We start from the raw sequence: 13,077 nt of genomic DNA on the forward strand, positions 1-13,077 counted from the left end.
TATATATTATATATATATATATATATATATATATATATATATATACTTATATATATATATATATATATATACTTACATTAAATGTTAAATAGAGGAACATGTAAGGCATGCAAATGGAAAAAAAACAGTTCTGTAGGAAAAATCATCTTATTTATGCTCTTTGGTCCCAAGTGTTGCAAGGGCTGAGCGAGTTTTGGTATTCTATGTATTAACAGTTGCTAATGGCAGGACTTGTTTAGCGACATTCTTGAGGCATTGTGTACGGGGCAGCTTGTTTGTCTTTACTTTGATATGGCTGCTGGGATTTTTCACCCGTGACTTTGTGGAGAAACAAGTTTCCTTTAAAGGGAGCACAAATGTATGATTGTGTTACCTAAATTACCTCTGGGCCCCTGAGCAAGGCCCTTAACCCCCACCATCTGCTCCCTAAACAGGTCTCTCTTGAAAATGAGTTATCGTGGCTCAATGAGACTACCTGGATAAATAAAGGGTAAATTAAAAAATGAAATCAGATGAAAGTCAATGGAGGAGTCTTCATGTAATTCAAAGCTTATGTAAACTAATTCAACCCGTAAAGGTTTTTTTTGTGTGTGTGTGTGTGTGTGCCCTCCAGCCAGCGGTGAACTGGGTGGTACCGGTGGCTGACAGAGAAAAATATAACGACCTTTTCAAGAAAACGGATGTCAGCAGTAATGGCTTCATCACAGGAACTGACATCATCGAGATCTTCATGCAGTCCAACCTCTCTCAGACAATGCTGGCTCAGATATGGTGAGTCGACCGTTCATTCACGTTTAAACGTTCTCACAACTGGTGGCAACTCTTTAATCATTGTGACCAAAAGTCCTCAGATTACTGCCGCTTGAAGCAACACATGAACTCATCGAATAAACTAGAAGAATTTTGAAGAAAGCCACTTTAGATGCTAATGCATCACAAATGGCAGCCATTATTTTAAAGCACAATTGCTGCAGTTTTTATCTTACTTTACAATAAAGGTATTTTTTAATAAAGGGTTTTTTACTGATTTATCAACACGCTAATCATGAGTTTGTAAACACTTAATAAAACAGTAATAAGCATTTATAAATTGGTTATAAGAAACTGTTTATACGTCGAAGCAAGCTCTATTTGGCAAGAGACGTCAATGTTTTTGTTTTCTGATGCACTAACTTTATGTTGTGGTTTATTTTGTGTTTACAGCTCCATTTACTACTACTTTATTAACTATTATTAACTATTTACTAGCCAATTATAAGCCCTTATTATAAAGGTGTACTGAATTTCCATACACCACTGCATATTTGTGACTTCATTGTATCATAGAAGTATGTTTTTATTAGTTTGAATGTTTAGTTTTGTATTTACAATGCATTTGCTTTTTTTATTTGTATTGTTTTGCTTTTTGTGAAATAGTTTTTCACTGTTTAATTTTTGACAAGAAGTCTACATTTTTAAGTCCTCCAGACGTCCACTAGTTCAGAGGCGCTCTTTAGTGTCAGAATTCCATAAAATCTTTTGTGAACTTTACATATTAAACAAGAAATGGGTCTGATTTTTCTGCTTTTATGAATACAAAGCATATGTGGAACTAAATGTCCTGTTATGATCGGATGTTTTGGATCACATTACATTCTTTGTTCAGATTCTGTTTCAGAGCAAAATGTCTTAGTTTGCAGTCAGGCTTGAAGCACCGAGAGACAATGGGTTATAAAGACTGAAAATATTATTGTCCTTTTTTTATTACCGGTAGTTCTGACTTGAATTTCTCATAATAAGTAGTCTGAACAGAAAAAAAATCTAATTGTTAAAAATCTTTATAGTTTGTTTTAGACCAGGGTAGGGGTGGTTGAGCCATCTCCTCACAGCGAGAAGGTCACAAGATCGCCTCCCGAACTGGGGCCTTTCTGTGTGGAGTTTGCATGTTCTCCCTGTGCACATGTGGGTTTTCTCCAGGTACTTTGGTTTCCTTCCACAGACTCAAAACATGCATGTTAGGTTGAATGGCAACTCTAAATTGTCCCTAGTTGTGGGTGAGTGTGAATGGTTGTCTTTATGTGTCCCTGTGATGGACTGGAGACCTGTCCAGCGTGTCCCCCCGCCTCTCCTAAGTGACTTATGGACATGAGCACAAACTCCTCCATGACCCAGAAAAAAGAAGTGGGCAAGAAATATGGATGGATGATAGACCAGAGCAAGGAATGCACATCTGAACTGGTTTTAAATGAGTTGCACCAGCTGTGGGGATCCATATTTTAACTTGGGGCGTTTTCTTCTCGAGACTTGCAAGTACAGTTTCCTGAAAAGTCATAGTGTTTTCCTTTCTAATAGGACACTTTTGTTTTTTCCATAGGGGTCTGGCTGACACAAAGCAGACGGGCAAGCTGACTCCAGAACAGTTTGCGCTAGCCATGCATCTAATCCAACAGAAGGTGAACAAAGGCGTAGACCCACCCTCCTCTCTCACTCCAGATATGATTCCCCCATCAGAAAGGACTTCAGGCACCGTGAGTCCTGGCTTCATCTTGCCTCTGCTCTTTTGTTTTCTGAAATTAAACTCCTTTTCTTGTTAGTGAAATGAGTTGCTGGCATCTGAACTTTAAGTCTTCATTTCTCTGCAATTATGTTTAAAAATGGAAACTTTGCCTTCCTGCTCTCTTGTCTTCTAGTGCAAAACTATTTTTTTTATTCTTGTGTTCTTTGAGCCTTTTTCTGTCCTGTCTACCAGAGTTATTTGGGGCTTCATTTTTCTGTGAGACCAGACTTTGCTTCAACATCTAATAATCGCAGAGTGAGTAGTGAAAATGAAATTCACCAGGTGGCGCTGTTGTTCCATCTCATTCTGTGTCCTGGTTTGATGCTGAGATCAGAAACTGCCAGTTACCACCTGTCACACCAGCTGATGTTACTCTAGCTCTGGTAAATTTGTTTAAAGCAGTTTTTTTGTAAAATGGGTAGTGTCACATATTTACCCTTGAGGGCAAAAGGCAAATATAGCTTGACCATTAAAACCAAGGATCTGTCTGAATCTTAAAAATAATTAAAACAAAGCCTTCAGCTTGATTTGTTTTTATTTTCTCAAAAGAAAGTCACTCATCTTTTTTGGAAGAGAAACAAAGTTTAAATATAATGAGTTGCACAGCTTTATTTTAAAATGGCTACTACTATAAAGTTGTCATTATTGAATAACTTGTTTATCAAGACTACTTAGGGAAATCCAACACATTTACACAAAAAAAAATCGATTTGGTACTGCTTATACAAACTCTTGCACTAAATCTCACCCTTTCAAGTTCAACCTGAAGCTCTTCAAAAATTATTTTTGTGGGTTGTTTGCTAATTTCAGATTAAAATAAATTTAGAATAGCCTTCTTGATTTGTTCAGACGTCTTCATTTTTGTACATATTGACTCTAATCTAGTGCAGAATTACTGTTTTTTATTGTATTACTTTACATTTTTTGTCACTCGTGCATCGTCTGCCTCTCCTGCTCGCTCCTGCTCGCTCCTGCTCGCTCCTGCTCGCTCCTTAGCTGCGTGATGTTTGAGTTTCCTTCTTTAGACTTTTGTTTTCTTAGAAACAAACAGCAGTGAGCTCATCTTTTCCTCTTCATTCCACTCATGTCCCTTCTTGATTTGTTCTCTCTCCACGTGTGTGTTAACAATCTTTCACGTCTTTAGCTGCATTCATTCTGTTCATCACTCTTATTGTTAATATTAATGTTGCTGCATTTTCAAGCCATCTTTGTTTTTTTTTCTCACGCATTCGTCTCAACATCTCTCGCCTCAGGACAGCATCAGCTCCATCGGGTCGGTCGAGCTGACAGGCGTCAAAGAGCTGGATGACCTCAGCCAGGAAATAGCTCAGCTGCAGCGGTAAGCACCTTCACACCGAGTTGCATGATAGTGGCAATGTTGAAAAATGAGCGGATGCTGAAGTGATGTTAACAATCAAATCCGTTTAACTTTCATACTACAATAGCTCTGTCAATGCCTTTTCATAAAAACAAATAATCTGATTTAATTAATCTTTTTTTAATTGTATTCTTCCGTAGGGAAAAATTCTTCCTGGAGCAAGAGATTAAGCAGCAAGAAGAAGCAATTAGACAAAAAAACACTGATCTTCAGGTAAATTGTTTATTTAAATCACATCAAGTCACAAAAGAAGTTGTCTTTGGGCACTGTACAAAAGCATTCACACACATTATAAAAGCAAATAAAATCAAGGTAAATGTGAGGTAACATATATTTTTAAGTCTTCTGTTAAGTCAGATATTATAAGAACGCAAGGACACGACGGAGCGGGTGTTAACAAAAGTAGATTCTGTCAAATGCCAGGAGTCACGAATCCCACCGAAACAGGGTCTGTGTGGGTTTATGTTAATAATCTTAACTTTAGGCTTTAAAAGCTGTTGAATATGTCCGGGTTTTTTTTTTTTTACTTCTGGTCTTAAATACATTTAACGACTTTCTAAATTTCTAAGTTTGTTCATTCATTGTTTCCTCTAACAACCTTTTTCCTTCGATGCTGTTGGTATTCATTTGTCTGTGTTATAGTTCTGTCTGAGGGTTTCAGGTGTTATTTCACGGTAACTACAGTAAAAGGCCCATCATGCTGCAGCCATTTGGAAAATGAATTTATTTGAATTTCAGCCTCCGCCGTGGAAGAATCTGGTTGCTCTGCCCTTAAAGCTAATTTGTTGCCATTGTTTAAACGCTGTGGATGGAATTTGAATTAGACTGAAAGGCAATGAAACTCGTTACTTGAATAATTAAATTAAATCATGTTACCTTTCAAAATGACGTAATTCCTATATGTTTTAAAATAGAATTGTAACGGTGTTTAAAGGGTTTTTAAAAAGTCGTAACTGACTGAAACTTGCTGGATCCTTGTAAGATGCACATTTACGTGAGCTTAAGAACTCCGTCAGGAAGGCGACTAATCTGCATTCTGTGTGCCGGGTCTGGACTCAGGATGTACAGAGTGACTTGGAAAGGGAGCAGAACAGTTTGCACAACATGGACTCCCAGAAGCAGGATGCCCAGGTACGTCTGGACGAGATGGACCTGCAGCGTTCCAAACTGGAAGGAATGTTGAACGAAGTGAAGCAGAAGTGCCAGGAAGAGAGCCAGCAGGTTAGAAATGGGACTTTTTAAATCGGCTCTTTATTAAAACCATAAATATTTCTAAATTTGGGACTTTGCTTCTGATGAAATAGAAAATCATATGCAGTTGTCATTCTACTTTAGAGGGACTTCCTTGTTCTCGTCAGGTAATATTTTGGTATAAGTATGATTGTAGTCCAGCCATAAGTACACCAGAATCATCTGTGCTTTAAATTTGTTTTAATTAGACTCTCAAAAAAAGAAGACAATCAAAAAAGATCAAGCTTGTCAATCAATGGTTTGTTTAATTCAAGAGCAGTTGATTAGTTCTTGATACTAAACCTTTAAAAAGTATAATTTCATTAAATGATTCAAACTAAATGTAACTGAGAAGAATGCACAAGATCAAGCTTTTACAGTCCATGCAAATAATTCTCTACTTTTTATTCTGCTCTCTAGATTTCATCTTTGCAGGGCCAGATCCGCACTAAAGAGACAAACCTCCGCAGTCAGGAAGACGAGCTGAGCTGCACCAAGGCGGATCTGAGCCGGCTGCAGGACGAGGAGTCCCAGCTGGAGCAAAGGTTGCTCTCCGGTCGCGCCCAGCTGGACGGCATTGTCAAATCGCTCCAAACCACCCAGGAAGAAATCAACCAGGTAAGAGCATTTAGACAGACGTTCAGGGCGTCATGCATGAATGACGCAAAAAGGTTGCATGGGCCAAGTTCCACACACACAAGATGTATGAAAACGCTGCTTGAAAGTGTCTAAATGTGTACAAAGTTTTTACCTGACGTGAGAATGTTCGAACCACCACGCAAACGTTTTCAACGAACTACAAAGACCAAACTAGAAAGTACTGAAACTCGCCTCAGTCTAAATAAATTTGACTCCATTTGATTTTCTGAACTTGAGGGCATTTGCACACGTTTTCTCATGAGTTTGAGCATTTACGGTTTAAAGCCAAACAATGAAACTGAACCATCTTTAACCTCATACGTAGCACGCCTCATAAAGGATCAAAGCAACCTAAATCTAATGTAAACTGTAAAATTCATATATTTTTGTCACTCGGTGATGTTCATTCAACCTTTATTAATACAGGTTAGTCTCATTGAGTCGAGTCGACTCATTTACAAGAGAGACCTACGGCCGCATGCACTTTGGTGACAGCACTCTTATGAGGTGCATAAAATGCATGTAAATTGTCGAAAACGGGGGTGCCCACACTTTTTCAGTATGTGAGCTACTTTTTAAAATGACCAAGTCAAAGTGAGAGAGAACAACCTCTGGAAACAATGTTTTTTCAATGTTTGTTGGAGGTAATAAACAAAAAGTGAGCAAGTTTACAGAAAACGCTGTAGTTTCGATGTCAGTTAGGTTGCCAGATAAGAAATTATGAACTATAGTACTGCCGCTTTAAAATTATAGTATTTTGACCTAAACTTCCACATGCGCTGAGTAAAGATATTCTAAGATGAGGTGTGTGTTGTTTGTTGAACGTGCACAGAAAAGGAGGGGGTAAATAAGACATTTAAAATTTATCTGGCAACCCTAATGCATGCAGCATCTGCATGATCATTTACCACAAGCTGGTGAATACACTAGCATCTCCTTGTAACTGGAGTTTTGCTCCTACATGCTGGAAAAAGATGAGTAGCACAAAAACACTCTGCTGTCTGCCATTTATTATAGCCAAAATTGTTAGTGCAGAAAAACTTTTGACTGCACCACCTGTAGTGCGCATGTGCGACTTCACAGTTGTGAGCATTTCACACCTGATGATCATGGTTTTGAAAGACGAAGGAGCGGGTTGAATCGCGCTATCCCCCACCTCCATGCTAGCAGGCTCCATTCAGATAAAGGGAGCTGGCTAACTAGCTTGCTGTACGGTGGCCTACATGTCCAAAATTCTACGGCAGCCGAGCGGACACGTAATGCGATATGCAGTAAAATCAGTTTATTTATTTTTTTTCTGCACCCCTACGCGTGATGATTCCTAAGGTCGACAAGGTGCGGACGATCGCACATGGCCTTACGTAGCTGCATAAAGTCGTGCGCAACTGTGGAATGGCAGCTTTGGGGCTGATGAAGGCCATTGCCAATAGACAAATTGGAAGGGAGCATGTCTTGAGGGATTGCATCGATTTACTGACTCAACTCCTTTTTTTTTTTTTTTACATCAACTTTGATGTCATACTACTTTTTACAATTTCAGGCAAGGACCAGGATGGCTGCATCATTAACAGCATTTGCAACTCTTTTTTTATTTTTCTTATTTTGTTTCTAACCCCAGAGGAATGACTACCAAATAGAATTTTACCACTTTGCTTTCCACTAGTACATCTATTACACATTCGATAAAAGTTTTTCTTTTTGCTTTTGCTGTTGTGTTATATGGACGCATGTTGGAAGACTGACATGTATTTATACTATTTTGTGTATTAATTTATGAGGTTTGGAGTAGTCCTAGTAGCACATACAGCTGCACTTTATTTCTCATAAATTGGGATGTATGAAGGAAACGTGCATGGAAACATTTTTGTTTGTTTTATAAATCTGAATATTTTTGTGTGTACTACACACTTTAACATTTTGGTCTTTATGCCAACTTTTAATATGAAAGCTGTGCACTCTTATACATGAGGCCTCGGATAATAACAGGATATGGGCCCGTTTTAGGCTAAAATCGGACTATAAAGTCAGAGAGGGTGCTTGTTTATTGTTTATCTGTGAAATTTGAAATTGTATTTTTTTAATAACGCAACACTTGGATGTATTGCTTGTAGTTCTCAGCCGTATTTAGGATGTGCAGTACACAATGTGCTAAAAGTTGTTGCATCACAGCGTTTAAGGTCCCTTTTTGTTTCAGCTTAACAGTTTGCTAAAGAGCTGATTCATTTATCTGTTGAGGAGCTTGTTTTTTATGGTAACAGAGGTGGAACAGTCAGATTTATTTTACAAAAAAAAAAAAAAAAAGATAAATGCAAATATTCACTTTATAAATAGCTTTTCTAATTGAGAATTCTTATTTTATTAAATAAGAATTATAGCATAGTGTGCCAACATTAGCTGCATGGGCACTTTTCAGAGGTAAAAGTCCATTAAAGAAATTGTAACTTATTGAATGTTTTTATGTTTCCAGGCTCGCAGCAAGCTGTCATTGATCCAGGACAATCAAAAGGAACTGAGCAAAACGATTGAACAGTACAATAACGCCTTGAGCGAAATCAGCAGAGGGAACTTGAGCAATCTGCCAGACTTGAGCGAAGGGTTCGCTGAGAGGGAAAATGGAGGTTTCAGAAGTGCGGTGAGGAACCTCGAAGTGCGCACCAACACATTTTCTCTTGACACAAACAATAGTTAGAAACCCAAAGACGGCTTCTGTTTTCTTCAGCTGGTGGCGCAAATAAAATTATTAGTCTCTTAAAAACCATGTTTAAGGTCATCCACAGATCTTTTCATCCTATTTAGCTCTAAATTGCACTTTTGGCCATTTTTTTAAACTGTCAAAATAGATTATACAAAAAAATAGAAAAATCTTGCAATATTTGTCTTAAAGGGGTGTTTGGTTTTGAGTTTTAGTACAAAAAGTCGTGTTAATATTGTGTGCTGCTGTCATGACTTTTCAAATGTATTTTCTACTTTGTCTTTATTAAATGTTTTTATTTTTGTGTTTGGTTTTTCTGTATATTTGATTTTTGACTTCAGCCATTTTTCGTTGAAGTAGATGTGCTCACGAGTTTTGTCCCAGAACTTGTACTCACTAAGGTCATTTCTGGATAATCTGTTGAACCTCAGTATATTCCTGCCTGCATACAAAATGCTTATAGTCTTTTCAGTTCTTCCTTTTGCTGCATCAAAGTAACTGAAAATGTATTTTTATCTTGATTTTACACATGCATTTTGGTTTTTGTTCATCAGGATAACTCTTTCAAGTCCAGGATAGCCATGTTCAACAACAGCAGTGCTAAGGAGTCTCCAGCAGACCCTTTCCAGACAGAAGACCCCTTCAAGTCAAACCTCTTGAAAGGTTTGAAGACATTCTTTAAATTAGTATTTATTTATTTGTCTCTGTGAGGACACAAATCGTTTGGTTTTTGTCAGCCTTAACTTTGGACCTGTTTGCATTTGGTTTTACAAAATTGTTTTTCTGAATATTTCCAAGGGTCGCTGTTTAATTATTGTAACTGAGCTCAGGTGAGCAGACTTTTTTTAACCACGGGATGTTTGCTCTGCTGTCTGTGAGGCGTCACCTCACTTTAATTGGAGGTCCCACAGTGAGGACTTCTGTCCTGCTAAACATGTGGATACAAAAGAGTCCAGGCCACCTCTGAAGGTGGTTGGAGTGAAAATGTCTTCAATGCCCACTGAGAGAATTATTTAATGTTATCCGGTAGTTGGAATCCTATTATGGTCTAGCTAAAGACGGGCTGTAGCAACAAACGTGAACAGGTCCTTTCTGGTGTCGTCTTACACTAAATGGAAAAGCATTATTTGTAAAAGATGATGGCCTTGTCTTTTTTCCCCCTTCAGACCCATTTGGAGAAGATCCTTTCAAAGAAAACGATCCCTTCAAAGGTACCTCATCTGACGATTTTTTTAAGATGACCGACAAGCCAAACCTGTTTGGATCTGCAGACACTTTTGGCAGGAAACCTCCGCCCCCAGCCAAGGTATGAAACCCATTTTTGCATGTATTTGTGATGCTAATGTCTGTTCTTTTACATGAAGACCTGTGTGTGTAAACAAAAACTCTGCGAAAGTAAAAACAATGAAAATCTGCTGACGGAATCACATTTTCGTTTTACTTTTTAGAGTAAAAGAGATTTTGTGTACACTTGAAGCTACTTTAGAATCACTTGTTTTATTATTATTATTATTTATTTTTTTCCTTTAGCCAAGTTCCTTCAGCAGTGCTGACCGCTTCAAACCAAGCAGCCCAAAACCAAAGGATTCAGGTAAAGTTTTGACCAACTATCATTTATTTTCACTACATATAGCAAAATTACATCTAACAGAAGCCTTTTTCTAATTCTCACAAATACCCCCAAAGTAACTCTGCCAAAACAAATAGCTAAACATTTCTAAGATTTATTTCCCAGCAAGCTTTTTTTTAAATCAAAGGTATATTTCCTGGACTCGTGGAGGAAAAGTGGGATGATGTTATAGTGACGTGCGCGGTGACGTCATGCCACATCACTTTGTCAAATAAAAGCTCAAATGCATTTTATTTCTTGAATTCCCAATAGCAAACTTTCCATCCATGTTTTATAAACGGACTTCTAAAGATGAGAGAAGGCTGTTTTGATAAAAACCCATCTCGGTCGTTCTCAGTGACGTGTAGATTTGGGTTTTTATTTTTGGGATTGGGGACATGAGGGGCAAACCATTTTTACTCTATCTGGCTTCAATTTTTCCTGTGGTTTTGGGTTATTTTTAGTCCAGCACCTTTGCATTTAACTACTGGCCAACTAAAAATACTCCCCCACCCCCCTCTTACCCTGGAAAAACAGGAGGCACGCCGAAGCCAAACATAACAGAAACTCTGACTGCTGGTCATTCACTTCTAGTGTACATTGCCACTTTGAGCAGCTCACTCCTGCCTCTGTCCTCTTTATATCTGCTGCCATTGAACTGCTGCGCCTCGTTCGCAGCGGAAGTCGCTTTAAGTTGCTGCTTGATGATCTGTTCAAACGGCGCACGCTTCAGCAGAACACAGAGGCGACTGTAGCCCCGAGCCGAGTTACCGCGCGTAAATCAAAACACCGCGCACTGCACATGAATGGGGTCTTTTGTGGCTGCACACATACAACAAACATATTCTCTTACAATGTTTTGTTTTTTCACTACAGCCATCTGCAGTTTTCTGTTTTTTATTTTATTTAGCGGCGCACCACACAACCCAGGCCCAGTTCTGGTGAACAGTGCTCCAACTGACGCCTTTAATTAGCTGATCAGATGCATACATCAGGTTAAACAAAAACCCTTGCTTTACAGGTTTTCGCAAAAATGTTATGGAAAATTAAACGGTCATGCCACGTTCCGTGCTCTGAAAATAGCGCGCAGGCCCCTTCAGAATAAGCAAAGCGCAGAGATAATTTTGACATGTGGTTTTGGGGGCTAAACTTCATTACAATTCTTGGCTCGCTTCGTGTGTGTATCCAAATGTTCCAGATGTATTTCGGTGTACTTTTGTCACAGATTTATTTGGAAAAACGGACCCCTTCGGGAGCAGTTCCTTTGGAGGCAGGGGAGGTGGATTTGCTGACTTTAGTAAGATGTCAAAGGTAAGCTGTGGATGCTCGGGCAGTGAATCAGTCGTACCATAAAGCAGAGCGGTTCACTGAAGCTGTCACGCTCTGTTGTAAATTTAACTTCCATTTTGGATGATTTCTATTTTTTTTTTCTCTTCAGTTTTGCAGCACTTGTAATTTCGTTCACTGTTTTTCTTTTTCTTTATGTGAGCAGAAGTCCGACAATCCTGTGGTCCCAGCAAAGAAAAATGTGCCTAACCGGCCGGCGCCCCCTTATGGTAATCTCTAACTAAACGCGCATTTGCATATGAGCGTGTATTTGTGTGTGTATATACTACATATTTTATGCCCTCATGTCATGCAGGGAAAAAAATCCCATCTTCCTCAATAAGCTATGAGATTGAAGGGATAGTCATTTCTTCTTCTGATTTTGTAAACAGGAAGGTGGTTGACAAAGATATAACGATACTAGAGGTTCACAGCATGCTCTGACCCTGTTGATATTATTAGGATATTTTATTTTAAATGTCTTCTGCTGGTAGCCTGTGCAAGTAAAGTTATATTTGCCTGCAGTGGGAAGAGACTTATCTTTCTGTTGCTTTTCTGTGCATCTAGCCTTGTGTTTATCTTGCTTTTTGTGTGCATGTGAAGTCACACAACACCTACAGACCTTTCCCAGGCCTTGCCCTTCCGTTGTGACCTTGCACTTATTCTTTAAGCAGAAGCCACAGCCTGAGAAAGCTGGTGTTCCCCTTTGCTTTACCACACACAACAGGGTAGAGATGAGTCGCCACGGTTTGCCAGCGAGCTTGTTCTAGTTATGTGCCTCGTATGTAAAGGGGAAGTGAGAAGCCCACTCCTAAATTCATAAACTGTTCTAAATATCTTCATCGCAGAGACTGTTGCGCAACTAATCCTGGTCCTCTTAGGGGCTGTAATTTAGCTGTTTGCCTTCAGTTGTGTTGCAGCAACATTTGTTTACAGCTACGACACTGGTTTGGTTTTGTAACAGATGTTAAATTAGACAAATGACGGGTAAACACCACACAGCTGAGCTCTCTAGGGTTTTTTTTTTGTTTGTTTGGTTTTTTTTTTTAAAGGTAACTGACCTGTTTGAGGGAAAGGAGGAGAAATTTATTGGAAATGCGTTCACAGCTTACAGTATACAAGGGTGTGTCTGTTTTTTACAATCATATGTTCCAAAAATGCAACACCGTGCATGTTTAAGCATCAACGCATCAGTGAGCAGAACTTTATTTAAAAAATGTGGTTAACACCATTTTTTTGAACCATTATCGCTTTCCCCTGAGTGACTACGGGACTCTGCATGCTGCGAGCTTGAAGCTGTTCGCTTCCTGTGAGTGGCACAGTATTACCCACTCGCCTTTTAAGTGTGAATGGATTTTCCCAAGGGGTGGGGGGTGAACTTTTTGGATCTGAAGGGAAGATACTACATTGAGCTTTTTTTGTCCTCTCCCATGGTGTTAATGTTTTTTGTTTAAATGTTGATCTTTTCTGGCATATGCTCAGTTTGTGTGTATCAGAGCCACTTCAGGGAGTTTGCTCTTCTGCAGTCGGTGCAGACTCTTTAGTTACAACACACTCGAGTAAAGCATCCAAAGACTGTCCTGTGGGTTTTGCAGAGTTTGGCTCTGTAAGTGTAGTCCGCCCTCGGTTTTCTGCTGGGTCAAATATCTTCGTCTGCATGAGCTGCT

The 13,077-nt window shown here is 39.0% G+C and overlaps 1 protein-coding gene across 1 annotated transcript in view; it reads left to right on the forward strand.

Moving 5' to 3' along the window:
• LOC119414728 (epidermal growth factor receptor substrate 15-like 1) overlaps positions 1 to 13,077 on the forward strand; it is a 17,819-nt gene that overhangs the window by 2,628 nt on the left and 2,114 nt on the right. Inside the window, exons 10-23 of the mRNA XM_037681833.1 lie at positions 614 to 771; positions 2,354 to 2,507; positions 2,729 to 2,791; positions 3,790 to 3,875; positions 4,055 to 4,127; positions 4,974 to 5,135; positions 5,565 to 5,762; positions 8,251 to 8,430; positions 9,030 to 9,138; positions 9,642 to 9,781; positions 10,006 to 10,066; positions 11,310 to 11,395; positions 11,577 to 11,643; positions 12,883 to 13,016. Of these exons, the coding sequence (XP_037537761.1) occupies positions 614 to 771; positions 2,354 to 2,507; positions 2,729 to 2,791; positions 3,790 to 3,875; positions 4,055 to 4,127; positions 4,974 to 5,135; positions 5,565 to 5,762; positions 8,251 to 8,430; positions 9,030 to 9,138; positions 9,642 to 9,781; positions 10,006 to 10,066; positions 11,310 to 11,395; positions 11,577 to 11,643; positions 12,883 to 13,016 (1,671 nt within the window). The remainder of the gene's footprint in view (positions 1 to 613; positions 772 to 2,353; positions 2,508 to 2,728; positions 2,792 to 3,789; positions 3,876 to 4,054; positions 4,128 to 4,973; positions 5,136 to 5,564; positions 5,763 to 8,250; positions 8,431 to 9,029; positions 9,139 to 9,641; positions 9,782 to 10,005; positions 10,067 to 11,309; positions 11,396 to 11,576; positions 11,644 to 12,882; positions 13,017 to 13,077) is intronic.

Source organism: Nematolebias whitei, chromosome 9, assembly GCF_014905685.2.
Source record: "Nematolebias whitei isolate Nwh7 chromosome 9, NemWhi1, whole genome shotgun sequence".
In the NCBI taxonomy this organism is placed as follows: Eukaryota; Metazoa; Chordata; class Actinopteri; order Cyprinodontiformes; family Rivulidae; genus Nematolebias; species Nematolebias whitei.